The sequence below is a fragment of the Oenanthe melanoleuca genome, chromosome 4, assembly GCF_029582105.1.
Source record: "Oenanthe melanoleuca isolate GR-GAL-2019-014 chromosome 4, OMel1.0, whole genome shotgun sequence".
Taxonomy (NCBI): Eukaryota; Metazoa; Chordata; class Aves; order Passeriformes; family Muscicapidae; genus Oenanthe; species Oenanthe melanoleuca.
The window spans coordinates 51,821,209-51,837,470 of record NC_079337.1 but is presented as its reverse complement, the minus strand read 5'-3'; the positions used below and the strand labels follow the sequence as shown (position 1 = coordinate 51,837,470).

Below are 16,262 nucleotides of genomic sequence, written 5' to 3'. Positions count from 1 at the left end.
TCACTGGTTTTTCTTTATTTAGCAATTAATTTTGTTTCATACTAAGTTTTTGTTACGAATTCTAAGGTCTGACTACAAGGGAAATGCAATGAAATTTTCACCTTCTGTTTTTTTGCTGTATTTCAGAACTGTACACATCAGTGCATTTTAAAATATTCCAATATGGATAGTTGACCCTGTTGTGTTTTATGCAGTCATGGTTCATTATTTAGTACATGTAAAAGGCCCACCCAAACCCCCATGTATTCTGGAGAATGAATTCATGTAGACAAGTGTATAAAGAATGTTCTACCTCAGCTTTCTAAGCTTTTGGATCTCTACCTACCATGATCTGGTGCTTAGAATGTTTTGATCAGTATTGAAGAGGTTGCTTTCAGATTGTGATAAATGAGTAGCATCATTTTATGCAAACTGCACTTTGTCACATCACAGCCACCTTCTTACTGTTTCATGCCATTTTCATGTTCTTATTTTTGTTTTGCACGGTTCCTTTTAAGTAATCATTTAAGAAATCTGTATGGTGATATTTCACCCAGATTTATTTGCTTACCATGTTTTTACCTAATGATATCTCTGGTGCTAATGTATAATTGGGAATGTTTTTCCTTTTCCTCCAAAGTTTTTTGCTTGCATAGCACTGGAGCACCTCAAGAGATACCCGTTTGGTTTTTTTTTTTTTTTTTTTTTTTTTTTTTTGTTTTTTTTTTACTTGTTTTTCTCTCTCTCTTCACTAGTGCTTTAAAAGGCTCTTCCATCTGTGTTGGGCTGGAACCCATTCACCTATGGAATGTGGATCTCGGGGCCGCTAGCTTGGCACATGACTAAAGGCAATCTGTTGCTGTGCAGTTCACGCCCGTGGGCTCAGAGTATGCACTGTTGAATTTGTATTCAGACAGATAGTTTTGATGGACAGTGACTATGAACCAAGCATTCTTCAATAGTAAATATAAACCAAGTAGGACAACATGCCCATTCTTATGGCAAAATTTTAGTTGCTGGGTTTTTTTAGGAGAGCAACCTTAACATTTCTCTCTTTTGAATGATAAGTAAGTTCAGATCTGAGAACATTACAAGTTGCATGGTTATAATTTAACATAGTTACATCTGTCTTCCTTTCAGTTGCTTGTAATTTGTAAGAATACTTTATATTTCAAATATTCTTCAAATAATTGCTGGAAGTTGTCTTAAGTACTTCACAAGGGCAAGCTAAAGCTTCTGCTTAAATAATCAGTTGCTGGAGAACTATGAACAGAAGAAGTTTTCAGCTGGCAAGCACTGGGCCGTTTGGCTAAGTGGCAAAATTCTGTGAGCTAGCATGCCTTTGGAGAACAGCCACTATGTATGTTATTACACTCATAATTTTATGACTATTTTTGGTCTGTCAAAAATATAAATATTTTCTAAATTAACCAATAATTATGTCTTGATTTCAAGCATTCTTCAGCTTATTTTATGTTATTTATTACTTTTTGGTACATTTCTATGTAATTATGAAGTAATTTTATGATCTCAAGTCTGTATGTGTTCCTTGCAGTATGTATTGCATCAGGGACAAAAGTGGCACTATTTAATAGACTTCGATCCCAAACAGTTAGCACCAGATATTTGCACGTAGAAGGTGGTAATTTCCATGCCAGTTCACAACAGTGGGGAGCGTTTTACATTCACCTCTGTAAGTAAAAGCAAATCTGTGTATTCTTTTTTCACTTTTTTTCCTTCATCCTCACAAAAAAAGTCCTGCATTTTTTTCCTCCATATTAATTGCCCATATGCAGACTTGTTTTGTTACTGAGTGTGTATTTGATGCAATAGTGTGATGTTAAATGTTTCTTGTGTCAAGAAAAACAGTGATTAAAACAAGTAATTCTGAAAATTCTTGTTTCATGCAGTGGACGATGATGAATCAGAAGGAGAAGAATTCACAGTGAGAGATGGCTACATTCATTATGGGCAGACTGTCAAACTTGTATGCTCAGTTACTGGCATGGCACTCCCAAGACTGGTACAGTTTCATTTCTCTGATGCTGTAATTAATTTATAAATGGCAACTTAATGTAATTTTGTAATTGGGTTTGCAGTGTTTACAGCTTTTGGCCTTGTATTGCCTTTGGGTCATACACGTTTTACATGGAAAATGGCATTTATCTTAAAGCATATTTTTGTATCTGTAGATTATTTCTGTAAACAAAGAACAACTTGTAAAATAAGATAGGGAAATTTTCAGAATTTAAGCCTGCCAAAATAGGTTGATTTGTCTACTTTAAAAACAGTATTGTAGATTTCTCTGTTCCAAAATGCTTCAGATATTATATTGAATAGACAAGTAAAATGTTTTCAGCCAGTAGGACTCTTCCATGTGTTGAGTTCCAGCACAGCTTTAAAAATGACTGATTTGAATCTAAAAACATTTCTGTATATCTGAGGATGTATTCTACCAGTAGCAGCTTGCAAAAAACATTTTTTTCATATTTATTAATACTATTTGTTTTAAATCTGAAACATGGGAATTGCCTTTGAAATAGCCAGTTAAGGTTTGTGAACCAGAAAATAAAAATTACTTCTGGATACACAGTACTGTGTTTTGTAAATAAAGTTAAGTATAATTATAGTTTTTTTCCCATTTTATGTACTTAATGCCAGCTTAAGTGGAATTTTATGTGATTAATAATCAATAGTGCTTCATATGGCATCTTCTGTGAAATTGTGGTTTGTCAGCCAATTATGAGTTTCATACAAGGCTCTGCTAACTCCAGTTTAGGTAGAAGAAATCTTTAGAATCCAGTCAGGCTTTTGTACCCCTTTCCCGACTAATTTTGCTAGGACTGTAATGCAAAATTCTGTCCCAATAACAAACTTAGCTAAAAGAAAAAGGTAATACCCTGCTCAGCGTAAATGGTACAAAATGAACATTTTCTTTGACAGTAAAATCAGTTACGCTGGTTACACTACAGATGTAGTTCAAGCACAGGAAATTCAGTAAGAGGACATCACTTTTTTTATGGACTTCTTGTTAATACTTTTTTATTGCTGAAAGGAGATGTGATCATTTATTATTCCAGAAACCATATTTGTAAGTAGAAACAGATTCAAACTAATTAGGCTAAAGGTTCCTGTTTTGCTTGCCATGGGGAGCATTTGTCATACTGCCTTACAGGACTGATGGAAGGTGATGCAATTAAAAGATAACTTGCAGATACTTTATAAGCAAATGCAAAGAATTTAGAAGAAAAAAGATAACCTTTAAATTTACATTGCTAATAATACTCTTTATTATAATTAGATTCTGCAGAGGATAGTTGGTCTTCTGATTGTCATCTTAGAAATATTCAGGTGATTTGGCTTTTGCATCTAGTAGTGTTGCATAAAGCATTAAACTTCAAGTAGAGTTAAAATTACAAGCTACAGATTTTCTCTGTCTAAGAGAATAGCTTTAAATTTTTAGAAATAAGTTGATAAAACAGATCTGAATTAAGTTAGCAGATATTTTTTCACTGAACTGCCAAATGCAAGGAACAATCATTTCATGCAGTTGTCTTTTTAAGTAATATCTAATGACCAACTACTGATAAGATATGTTATGATTGTTGCTTCCAAACTGTACTTAAGGACATGTCAATACCTTTAGTAAATCCTTATTTTAATTCTCCTTCAGCAGCCCATTTGCCACAGAATGTTATTGGTCCTATCAGTGGTAAAAGCTTCTATAGAAGCATATTAATTACTAAGAATAATAATTAATAATAATTGAAGATAACAATTTTACACCAGCAAATGAAACAAAAAAAAAAGTAGATTTTGCTGAAGCTTCAATTTTTTCCCCGCTCCTTCAGCGAAAATAGATAAGTTATATGTGCATGCAGCACATTGAAGTAGTACTAAGTATTGCTTCAATGTTGTGTTCTTGTTGCAAAAGCATTAAGAATTATGAATTTTAACATTGATATAAAAATGAGAGGCATAGAAATTTATTGAAAATTACTCTTCCTTTACTGACTGTATATGTGTAATAAAGTATAGAAATTGTTCTAAATATATATATACAATTTTCATTCACAGATAATTCGAAAAGTAGATAAACAAACGGCATTATTGGATGCAGATGATCCAGTATCACAGCTCCATAAGTGTGCATTTTACCTTAAAGACACTGAGAGAATGTATTTGTGCCTTTCCCAGGAGAGAATAATCCAATTTCAAGTAAGTTGTTTAATACTATTTCAGCAGATGAGAAGCGTAGTTGCAAAGTTTTCCAAAATATCCCCAAAATATGTATGAATGCCATTTTTGCAGTAGCTTTTGAATATGAGTCTAATACTTTGTTTTGAAAAGAGTGGATGGAAACCAACAAATAGTTATCTGTGCCTTTCCAAATCTTTTTTTCTTTCCTCATAATCTTCTCCTATGTCTGACTGGAAAATGAATTCTGGTTTCTCAAATGGAGAAAAAGGAAACACACTAGAAACTTGTGCATATGATTATGATACTGTGGCTTAACATGTTGACATATGCCAGTGGAGCTGCACCACTTATTTGTGTGTCCAAATAGGAAATTATACAGTTGATAATAGTCTTGTTTCAGGATGAACTCAGCAGAGCTGCTATGTGTTTCTCTTGGCTAAGAGTGTAAACATAGACAGCTGTGGCAGTTGCCCACAGTAACTTGAAAAGCCACAGAAATTTGATTTGTTTGTAAAGAATATAACTGTCTCATAAATATTTTCTCCAGCAGGTGGAGAAAAACATCGAGTTTTAGTCTCTTGTATGTTAGCATGCTTGTAGCACTTCCACACGGTAATTCCTACTATACCAACAAGGACCTTGACCTCGGGTCAGCTGGTCATAACATGGTGCTGAAAACATCAAGGTAGTGGGTTCAGTCCCTGAACATGCTGAGTATTTACTTAAGTTGGACTTGATGACCCTTGTAGGTCACTTCCAACTTAAAATACTCTGGGACTCTGAAGACTTTGACAGAATTCAGGACTACCCTAGTATTGCAATTTTCTGTAACAATTTTGGAGGCAATTCAAATAACAAAGGGTTTTGAGAGAAAATGCTGTGCTCCAAGAAGATGGCCACGCTTGAGAAAGATTCAGGACTTAGAACAGCTATCCCTTCTTGGGTAAGAAAAGTAGAGGTAGGAAATTAGAAGCTAGCATTTAACATGTCCCTTGATTTAAGGGAAGGGACAGGAAGCCTTGGTAAAGAGTCAGTTCAATTCTGTCCTGAATTAGAAAAATTGAAAGAGAATATGAGAAGCTTTGTTCCTATTTCAGTAAACATACTAATGACCTGTGGTTCAGAAAGGACTAGATCTATTGTTTCTACCCACAGCACACAGCAGAAATACATATCTGTCAATGTATATTCTTGTAAAGGAGAATGGACTATCATTAAAAAGAGAGCTGTGAAACGTGAACTACAATAACTCAGGGTCAGCCTCCTATTTAATCATTCTTAGAGTACTGTATGGGAGGTGTTGAATGAAGAAACAACACCTGCTTCTCTGACAGCTGCCTTAGTTCAGCATCTTGGAATTGCCTGTGGGACTATCAGGATGTCCTACCACTGTTCAGTTTCAGCAGCACTCACGGAGCCCTGTCTGATAAGAGCTCTGAACTTTCTGCATGGGTAGGAGTTAGATAAAAGGACACTCTCTATCCTGAATTCTATTAGTGGAGTAGGTATCTGCTGCTTATACTTTTTGAATAAAATCTGGTAACTTGCACATCAGACTATTACCATGCTTTGATAGGTGAAATCATAATGGAAGAAAAACTCTTTCTGCCAATGTCAGGAGAGAAATCTTGTTTTATCTGGGTTTTTTATTTTAGATCAGAAGGCAAAGACCAGGGAAACAGCATATGTATACTGTTCCTATAGTAGGAAAATAGACAAATTGTGGTCACTGTCGGGAAAAAAAAAAGCCAAAATAACAGCCCAAAAAATCTGAAAATAACCAAAACAACAATAAAAAAATAACCTCTCAAAATCCTGGAACTTTAGGATGACAAGTCTCTCTTGGGTGAATAGAAATAGCCCTGTATAGAGGCTGTAAAATTCTACAGGTGAGCATGAGCTTTGAAATTCAGTTGCTGAAGCACCAGCCAGATCTCTCTTTCAAGACATGCATATGTTGTGGAGCATGGAGAGAGGATATAAATCATGCCTTATTGGATCACAGCATAGTCCATGTCTGTGTCTAGTCTACCAGAAGCAGCAGGAGCTCCTGACTCTTGTCTTTTAGTGTCCTTTTGTAGATGTGTACATTAGTTTACCTTAGAACGTGCAGATGTTAGTTTTCTTCGGTAATCTGTGGCAGAAAGTTCAAGGTTTCCTGTTCCCCATGTGGTAAATGTATGCTGTTTTTGTTTTGAATAATGTAACAATTTCTTTGAGTGATTCTTACTTCCAGTTTTGCAGTATTTAGTGAGTAACGGTTCTGCATTCACTTAGCCATCAACATCTTAATTTCTTCTCTCCTAACTGGAAAAGCACAGTCTTCTTAATTTCGTCTCACAAGTTCAGCACTCCTTGGTGATTTTTGTTGCTCTTTCTGTCCCTCCTCTTGTTTTTTTCTCCAGGACTTTTTTATATAGGGAGACCGTTACTGCACCCAGTATTACAGAATTAGGTGAACAAAGGGTTTACACTGACAAAATAGTTCCAGATAGCTTGCTCTCAGCACTTTTTTCTGATGTTGTCCAACATTGTGTCATCACTCACAGCTGCCTCTGCACATCAAGGTGGTGGTTTCAGAAAACTGTCAGTGACAACTCTAGGATCCAAGTTGTCACTTCTGCCTCCAGTTGAAGCCAGACAATACATGAGTACTAAGCATGATGTTAAGGCACTTTCATCTTCCAGTGCCTCCTGTTGAGAAAATTTAGTTAAAAAAGGAGAGAAAGGGTGAGAAATGTCCTTGCTGCCCTATTTGACGAGGAAGAATGCTTCTCTAGAAGAGGAATAGAAACCTTTTAAAGATTTCTGTAACAGAGTAATGTGTTACTGAAGTGATTCTCCGTGTAACATGATTTTGAGAACAAATTCTGTGGCATTTGCCTTCCATGTCATGGAATTAGGAAATGTGAAAAAGTCAGTCAAGGATCTTTTACAGGGTTGTTCATTTTTTCATATCCATGATTTTATTTGTCATGACTCAAAGTATATCGTTCCATGCCAACAAGAATTGCAATCAGCCTATAGGAGAGGTGTCATGTTTCAAAATAGTGTACAACAGTTCCTACAGAACAGCTCCTCTTTTTAAGTTGGGCTAGTAATTCAGAAGCTGCATATGTTTCTGGTGGAAGTTGCATTTGGGCATCTTGTGTTTGGAAAGATACGTAGTTACTATCCATGTCACAAGCTTCCCTTAGCAGCTGTTTTCAGTGCTTTTCACATGATCATACCAGAATGCAGAATCCACATGAAAATGCAGCTTTGTTTTTTAACATCTGATATGGACAGTTCATGCTAATTGATCTGCCACTTTGAAGAGTGAAGGTTATGGTTGCATACCAATTTATCCTTAAAGCTTAGTGGAGGGAAAGAGAATCTAGTTATTAGAATTTTTTGTCCCATTTTTTTTCTGTGTTTAACCTATACACAGTTTTCTTATGGATTGCTAGGTGGTGAAATTGTTCAGAGAGGCTTCTGTTGCCATAAAAAATATTTGTGTATTTTCTATCTGTCTGTCTGTCTGTTTGTCTATGTATACTAATTTAGTAGCATTTAAAGGGAGACACCAGATGGATGACCTTTGAGGACCCTTCCAATGCAAGCCATTCTGTAATTCTGTTTTTCTAATTTGTAAGGCGGTCATCTCAGCTTCTCTCCTATGTCTTTGCACACTGAAATAAAAGCTTGTGTTTTCCATCATTTTGGAGAGGGTGAAGAATTCTAAAAAGAAAAAAAAAATCTGCTTATGATAAAAATCCTAACTTAATGAAAACTATTCCACTTCAGTCTGTAGCTGTTGTAGACATTTTTGCCTTAAGATCTGTTTTTAAGCAGCTACTTCTAGTTGCTGTAGTTTTTTTGTTAATTCCTGTTAAATAACATTAAAACTTTGAAAGTTGAACTAAGATAAAACTCATACATAAGGTTGGAGAGGTTACAAGTGTTCTAGGTGAGAGTTATGGTGTTCTCACAAATACTAGTTTTCTAGTAACTTCTCTGAAATGTGAAGAGAGTTTCTCTAGGTCATTTTTAATAGGAAAACATAAGGAAACATTTTTGAAATAACAGGCATTATTACTGGCTGAATTGGTTTTTAGGTCTGTGACTTGTCAGATGTGTACAGATCAGATTTTAAACTTTTCTTTCTCTCTTAAGGCCACTCCATGCCCAAAAGAACCAAATAAAGAAATGATTAATGATGGAGCTTCTTGGACAATCATTAGCACAGACAAAGCAGAATACACATTTTATGAGGGGATGGGTCCAGTCCACGCTCCAGTGACACCTGTGCCTGTTGTGGAAAGTCTTCAAGTAAGTTGGTAGTTTGTTTTAATAAACTTTGTTTATGTCAGATTATTTTTGTCATACTCATTTAACCTTTGTAGTACCCTTGTGAAATACTATAGGAAAACAGTCTTAATAGCTTTATAAACAATAATAATATTACTTTGTTGTAATAATTTTTCTTATTTACATTTCAGAATGTATGAGCCTATCCAGTATTGTTGTATACAATTAGAATTTTATTTCTGGAAGTACCATGTTAGTGATATCCTTAGGACTTCTGTTTGATTATTTAGAAATTGTTTTTGACTCTTGCCAATTGTAGATCAAGGAGGACTTTACTAAAAAGCACCCCCAACATTTGGCAGAGGAAAAATTTAAAGCTCCCTTTACACCTTCTCTGAAAGATTTTGTTTTTTGTTTTCAAAGCTTTGTTGACATCTACTCTAAGTGGCTGTTATCAAAACTTGTAAATTCCTTCATAATATCAAATTAATTGGCAGTATCTTCTAGATATGTTACTTCTTTATATTTCAGTTGAGTAGATTGTGTTTGTGTTTTGGTTTTGTCCAGCTGATAAAACCAGCACTTTAAAAGTTCTTATCTGCATGTGAAGGTTTTGTTTGTGACTTTTTTGGTTGGTGGGGCTTTTTTTGTTTGTTGGGTTTTCTCGTTTGTTTGGTTTTTTCTGAGGGGAGAGTGTTTATTCTTAATAATATATATTTGAGGGGGATTTTCTTTCTATTTGCTCTGTTTCCAGTTGAATGGTGGTGGGGATGTAGCAATGTTGGAACTTACAGGACAGAACTTCACTCCAAATTTACGTGTCTGGTTTGGGGATGTGGAAGCTGAAACTATGTATAGGTACGATATTTTCTATTACATTTGTGGTGTTTATGTTTTACTAGGTGCTTTGAAGACTGTATACTTGTGTACACACTCGAGTGTACACTTTTCTGCACTGCAGAAAGGGGTCTGGGAATGCTGGTTGCCAGGATGAGGTAGCAATGAGCCCTGACAGCAGGGAGCCCAAACTGCATCCAGCTGGTCAAAAGATGTGTCTACCCCACTGCAGTCAGCACTGGTGCAGCCTCACCACGAGCACTGCTTGCTGTTCTGGGCTCCCCAGTTTAAGAAGGATGTTCAGGTACCAGAACATGGCCAGAGAAGGGCAGCAAAGATGGTGAAGGGTTGGAAAACCCTGAGAGCTAAAGCTGAGGACTTTGGGCTTGGTTTAGAGAAAAGGAAGCTGAGAGGTGACCTCACTGCTCTCTGCAGCTTTGTGAGGAGGGGAAGTAGAGAGGGAGGTTCTAGGCTCTGCATCCAGCTATCATGTGCCAGGACACATGGGAATGGTTCAAAGCTGTGCCAGGGAAGATTTAGACTGGACATTGGGCAACATTTTTTTACTGAGAAGGTGGTCAGATACTAGAACAGGCTTCCTAGAAAGGCAGTTGATGCCCCAGTCCTCTCTATGTTTAACCAAATAAAGGGCATTGCACGTCAATAATATGATTGTAACATTTGGTCAGCCCTGAAGCGGTCAGTGTGTGCACTAGTTGAATATTGCAGGTCCCTTCCAACAGAACTGTTCTGTTCTATTGAATTCTTCCAACTTAAGTGCATTGTACTCAGTTGACTCTCCTGTTTTTCAGATGTGCAGAGAGCATGCTTTGTGTTGTTCCAGACATTTCTGCATTTCGAGAGGGCTGGAGGTGGGTCCGACAGCCAGTCCAGGTTCCAGTAACTTTGGTCCGTAACGATGGCATAATTTACTCCACCAGCCTTACCTTTACATACACACCGGAACCAGGGCCACGGCCACACTGCAGTGCTGCTGGAGCAATCCTCAGAGCCAACTCAAGCCTCATGGCTTCCAGTGAAACAAACACAAACAGTGAGGGAAGTTACACAAGCGTCAGCACAAACCCCACCAATGTCACATCATCTACGGCAACTGTAGTTTCCTAACTACTGTTGTTTGTCTGGACTTTAATTGACTTTTCGTGCTACATTCAAGAGAACTGAACAATTTTTGTGGTTTCATGGGAAAACACTTTTTCATTTTAGGTGATATGATTTGAACCTTGTTACCTGCAAGTGCTGATCTTAAAAACAGAAGCCACAATAAAAAAAGAAAAAACCAACATCCGAAACATAAGAACTTTATTGAAAATCTATTTTTCAGCTGTGTTTTTTTTAGTGGGCAAGAAACAAAAATGTGGCTGGGATACATGTTGAGCAAACATGTAGAAAACATGAACACAACATAGTTTTTATGGACCAAGGAACTTGTATAAGCTTTAGTATAAAAGGTACATTTTCACCATACCTTTTTTGTATCACAACATATAGTACACTTTTGTTACCAAATAGTTTATATTTTTTTTTTCTCTGAGCTTTTGCTCTGAAGTATATTCAGGTTCCAAGCCTGACCATGCTTGTATAATCTAATTACCATACTCTTCCAGTTTTAAAAAAAAAAATATATATTTTTGGTCTGTGGCTGGAACTGTTCCTTTTTTTAAACTGAAGTCTTGTGACTTTTTATGAACTGAAATTGTTTTTATTTCAGCAAGTAGAACCTTGTAAAGGCCAGCATATTTTTTTTAAGATTATATGAAGTCTGTGCAAAAGCTTTAAAAAATGCCTCTGCCTTGCCTGCAATACATGCAATGTATGTTAACTTTAGTGCTCTGTTTTCAGTCATTGTTAATAGTTATTTCTGTTTTTCTTTTTTAAATATGTATTTATAGTGATAATTCATGAGGTTCTAACATTACATGAGGTTTTTTTTTCCTAAAAGTGGCATCTCAAGCAGTCATATTAATGATTGTTCATGTCACAGGCATATGTTGGTGTTTTTGAAGGGTTGTTACTGGGTTACTCCCCCTCTTCCTTGCTCAGTCATATTACATCTGAAAATGTTTCAGGATCTGTTCAGGTTTTTCTAATCTTGTACATAATTTGTATTAAGTGTAAGTTAAATGTTTTATTTCAAAAGTGGAATGTTCCAAATAACTTCATTTGGCAGCATGTCTTCTGTCTTGTTGGCATGTAACTAAAGTACCATGAGAAGTATGTGCTACAAATGGGATTGGTAGGTGATGCCCTTCATCACTTAAGAATCACAACAAGCATGTTTTTCTTCATACTGTTCAGTAAATTAGGCCAGACTTTTGTGTAACACTTGTATTGAGAACGTGCTTTCATTGTGAAGTGATCATACAGTAATAACTAGAAGTAAATTTTATTACTTAGAAATGGGCAAATAGAAAATCGTAAAAGCACTATGAAGATGTCAACTCCTCCCATCCTTGTTTCCTGTGGGTTTCCCTTTCCCTGCCAACAGCTTGTGCAACATTCAAATCTTCTCTCCAGCATAAATTCAAGGCTCATTTGCACTTTGACTTTGTTGGTTGTTGCATTTGTTTTTCATTTTAACTTTACCATGTTTTGTCCCTCCTTGCAGATCTGCCTGCTTCATTTGTATTTGAAAGTGTACCCCAGTAGTTCATTTGTAGTCACAGAGCTAGGCATAGACTTGTAGGACAAGTTCTGACAGTGTGATCTTCCTCTTTAAAAGCCAAAATTTCATGGTGTGTTCAGCCTTTTCTATATCCTGAAGCAAAAGTCACAACTGCTGTGTAAATGTGAACCTGTGGTTTCCTACAGTGCATTGCTTACACGCTTACCTGTTGACCATTTTCATAGGGTTTTTATTTCTGACCACTTATTCCAGTTTCAACACCCACCACCATTTTAATGCATCGACTCTGCGCCGTATTTGTGTACTCTGACGCTCCATTCTACTTGTTTGCTTTAGTGCTCCGTTGTGTGTGTGAAAACAATGTGTTTAAAGGAAGAAATTGGTTATAAAGTATATTTAGCAAATAGTAAAATCAGTGCCACTGTCCTCCTGAAATGTGCTTATATTCTACCACGGGCCTTCATACTCGTTATTCTGTACTACGCAACGTGTTCCCGGTAGTCGTGATGCTGGTTCCTAGCACTAGTGAATGCTGCCTCACCTCATCTTCATTTCAGTGACCAAGGGCAGGATTCATTGTGGCCTTATCTCTGTTTTAAACTGTTTACTGGCATTTACTTGCAAATCTGTTTACCTTTGTATGTGCTGTAACATTTTGGGTTTTTGGTTTGTGGCAGGAATCGTTTCACAGTGTTTTTGTTAGAAGCACAAAAATATCTTACAGTACAGCTTAGTTCAAGAGCCACAGATTTTCATCACTAATTAGACTGAGAATTAAATAAGTTACGTATATCAGATTGAAGGTATTCAAGAAACCATGATACAGACACAGCAGGCAAACCATAACAAGCCTTGTAACCTTCAAAGACTATTTAAAATAGCTTTTCAGAACTTGACACGTGCTTTTATACTCATTATTTTAATTTTTTTTACATATAAATGCAATACTTTTTATATTCAGTTTCTTTACATGCGGTAATTTTGCCCAATAGCTGTAATATCCCTTGACTTGTAAAGATTTAGCCTAATATCTGCTGTTCTACACACTACAGCCAAGTGGGTGAAAAAAGAGCCTATTCTGCTTACAAGACCATTTTAAACCACATTTTTTCATTTGGCTTGTGGGTCTCTTGTTGCCAGTAGTTATTCTGTAGTACAGAAATGGTCTTCCAGGTCCTTACTGTTGTTAGTATGTCCAGTTGTTCAGATACATTATCTTCCTGAACTTCTTTTCTGTGGGGTGATATTGTTACATATATTGGCCTTCTGAGCTGTTAACAATTTTCATTATATTAACAATATCTCAAGATTTTGATAAAACTACTTATAGAGTGTTTCAGTATGAAACTCTTGTAACTGTTCAAGTCTAGATGTTAAGTCTGCTGTTAATTCTGTATACATAGAAATTGAGTCTGTGTTCAGAATGTTGTTATAGTTCCAACTATAGGAAGAAGAAGCAAAGTGAGTGCTCTAATTTAGCTATGCCTTTTCTTGTTTTCTGTTGTTTGGAACAGCGTTTCAGAATTCAACACTAGCATTGTCTTTAATAATCTGCTGCTGATGTTTTTTCCTAATTATTTGGCCTGAGGGCATCTCACAACTGTGTTAGTAATGGTATTCTGTACTTGTTTTCATTGCACAGACTTACAAAATCAGAATGGTTACCTGAAAAGACATTAACTCAAGACATAAATTGATGAATTTCCCATATAGAAAATATTAATACCTAGTGAATCAAATTATCTGGAAGTAAGCTACCCACTTGTGGATTACATGACTTCATAGAGATGTCCATCTTGAAACTAAGATGCTCTTCAATTATTAACCATATTACTTACTTACTTTCAAAAGCAGCTGTGTTTATGAGTACTGAACAAAAATGTGTACACTTTCCTGTGCCAGACTTTTGACTTTGATTTCAAGCACTGTACTGTGGGATTGAGTGGCAGCTTTGTTAGAAAAAGAAGTATATTAGGGTTTCTACTTAACCCTTTTAGGACTGAACAATTTCTTCCCTTTAGAAGCTGTAAAATAAATGAGCAGTTCTAACTTTGTAAACATTCTGTCTGTGTTCAGCACTGCATTTGCCCCATCTGGAGGTGCTATGCTAATGTCATTTTTTAAAATCCTGTAGCATGTGTATACATTCAGTCTTAAAAGGGTTATTTTTACAAACTGTGCACCTGTAAAGTTTCTTAGCAATAAAGGTAGAAAAACGAGCAAGTTTTTACCATAATTTTGTAGAATTAATTGCTCAGTTCCATATTTCATCAAGAAAACCCCTGCAATATGGGCAGTTTTGAGGATTAAATAAAAGTGAAATGTAAACCACATAAAAGCGTTCTTGTCAAGTGTACTCTGTGTGTGTATGTGCATAAACTATCGGGTTTCATTTCTTTTCTACAAGGCTAAAGATAAAATACCATGTTACTGTTCCTGTGACAAACATAACTGAGCATCTGTATGATGATACAAAAGTACTTATGGTTGAACAGGTGTTGAAACTTGCCACATTTGTTGGTTTTTTTCCAATGTTGACCAAGGAATATGGGTTTGTTTTTTGTTTGTTTTGGTTGTTTTGTTGTTTTGGTTTTTTTCCCCTAAATCAACAGTGAGGTCATCTATGGAACCAGAACAACACAAGAGACGACCAACCCTGGGAGTGAAAAGTCATCAGTACTTGTGAGGCTGTGCGCACTGGACTCCACTTAAATGGGATATGGAATGTCCACCCAAAAATCTAAATCGGTTTCATTTTTGCTTGTATTATTGCTGAAGTTAGATAAGAAACTGTTTTTTAATAATGTGTAAAAAAAGTTTCACTTTTTTATATAATTTATTAAATAAGAAAAAATGAACTGTGTTTAATTGTTTAACTTTAGCAACTTCATTTTTGCAACTAGTGCACCTGACTCCTTTTAATTTTATTCTTAGTTGCAGAATGTCTGACATTTCATTCATTTGGTTGATAACTAGAGCCAGAAATTCAGCAAATTAGGTTATTTCTTGTTTTGACAGAATAGTAGGACTGTAAGGAACAGCTAGAAGCCATGCACTCTAAAATTTGCAAGCACAAGTGACACAGTCACTTCAAAAAAGTTCTTGAGATGGGAAGTGGACGTGGCAGAGAGAGAATATAGAATAGCAGAAGCCTGCCAGTACTAACAAGTATTGTATTAAACTGAAGAACTACAAGTTTACCTGTAAGACTGTAAGGGGCTAAAAGTGGTTCTTAAGTAGGAGAGGCAAGAACAACAACAGAAACAGCAACAAAAAAACAAAAAAAACAAAACAAAACAAAACAAAACAAAAAAAAAAAAAAAAAAAAAAAAAAAAAAAACGAAAAACCACTGGCTTTCAAGGATTACAGTCGATTTTTTTATTGAAATGTCTACAAGATGTTTGCCATTAAGACACATAAAATAGTCAGAAACTCAACAGTTGCAGAGCTTCTGTTTTTTGAAACAGGGACAGTATGGACATTGTTTCAAAATTATTTCCAAGACCCTTCAGTCATTTTCTGAAATGATAAGTTGATTCTTCTGGAACAGAGTAGAAATTAGATCTGAGATTTTTGCAAAGAGAATGGTCACTTGCTCAACTTTAATGTTGCTGTCATTGGAAGAAACTGCATGGGATGGTGCTCGTCTTAGATGAAGAACTGCAGACAGAAAAAAAAAATCTCTTCAGCTAAGCCTTGGCAATTATCTATGTAGGTAGTCTCAGTAATAAATCACACTAGGATCCAGAGAAGATTAAAAGGAGAGTGGTGTGAAATAACTGGGCTGGAGGAAAGGATTAATTTGGTGTTTACATGTAATATGTTCCATTTCAGAACATTCAGAACTACTGAACTTGATCAAGTAGTTGGCCTTTCACAGTGCCCTGTTTAGATTGGAGTTGCATGCTCCTGAGCAGGGTAAAAAAAAATGAGTGCCCAATGTCTCTATAAAGGATATTTATTTCTGATATCCAGTAGCAGAAGCTTAGTGTTAGATCAAAAGCATGAGGAGTTATAGCCCATATTATTTAAAAATACTTCTGTATTGAATATAGACTTTAATGGTATATGCTAAAGTGAGAGGAGTTGAGAAAGTCTTGATTCTTTGTAGAAGCAAACTTGGAAGTTAACTACTTCTCTGAGAAAGATGTAATAAATCTTTTGAATTTGACACCTTTCAGGTTCTGCATCTCCGAATATGGAAAGTGATGGTTAAAAGTTGGATGTTGTCTGTTCTGTGTGCTATTGCCTTTGTATTCTAGTCTCAGTTCCCTTATTTTTCGTGTGTATTTTTCCAGATCCCTAATT

The 16,262-nt window shown here is 35.9% G+C and overlaps 1 protein-coding gene across 6 annotated transcripts in view; it reads left to right on the top strand.

The window, feature by feature from the left end:
- The window catches only part of RBPJ (recombination signal binding protein for immunoglobulin kappa J region), a 147,994-nt gene extending 133,178 nt beyond the window's left edge, over nt 1-14,816 (top strand). For all 6 annotated transcript variants that reach the window (XM_056490924.1, XM_056490925.1, XM_056490921.1 and 3 more), the window contains 6 exons: nt 1,535-1,672; nt 1,890-2,002; nt 4,057-4,197; nt 8,335-8,490; nt 9,224-9,327; nt 10,119-14,816. In XM_056490924.1, the coding sequence (XP_056346899.1) occupies nt 1,535-1,672; nt 1,890-2,002; nt 4,057-4,197; nt 8,335-8,490; nt 9,224-9,327; nt 10,119-10,434 (968 nt within the window). In that variant the 3' untranslated portion in view covers nt 10,435-14,816. The remainder of the gene's footprint in view (nt 1-1,534; nt 1,673-1,889; nt 2,003-4,056; nt 4,198-8,334; nt 8,491-9,223; nt 9,328-10,118) is intronic.
- Nucleotides 14,817-16,262: the final 1,446 nt, after the last annotated feature.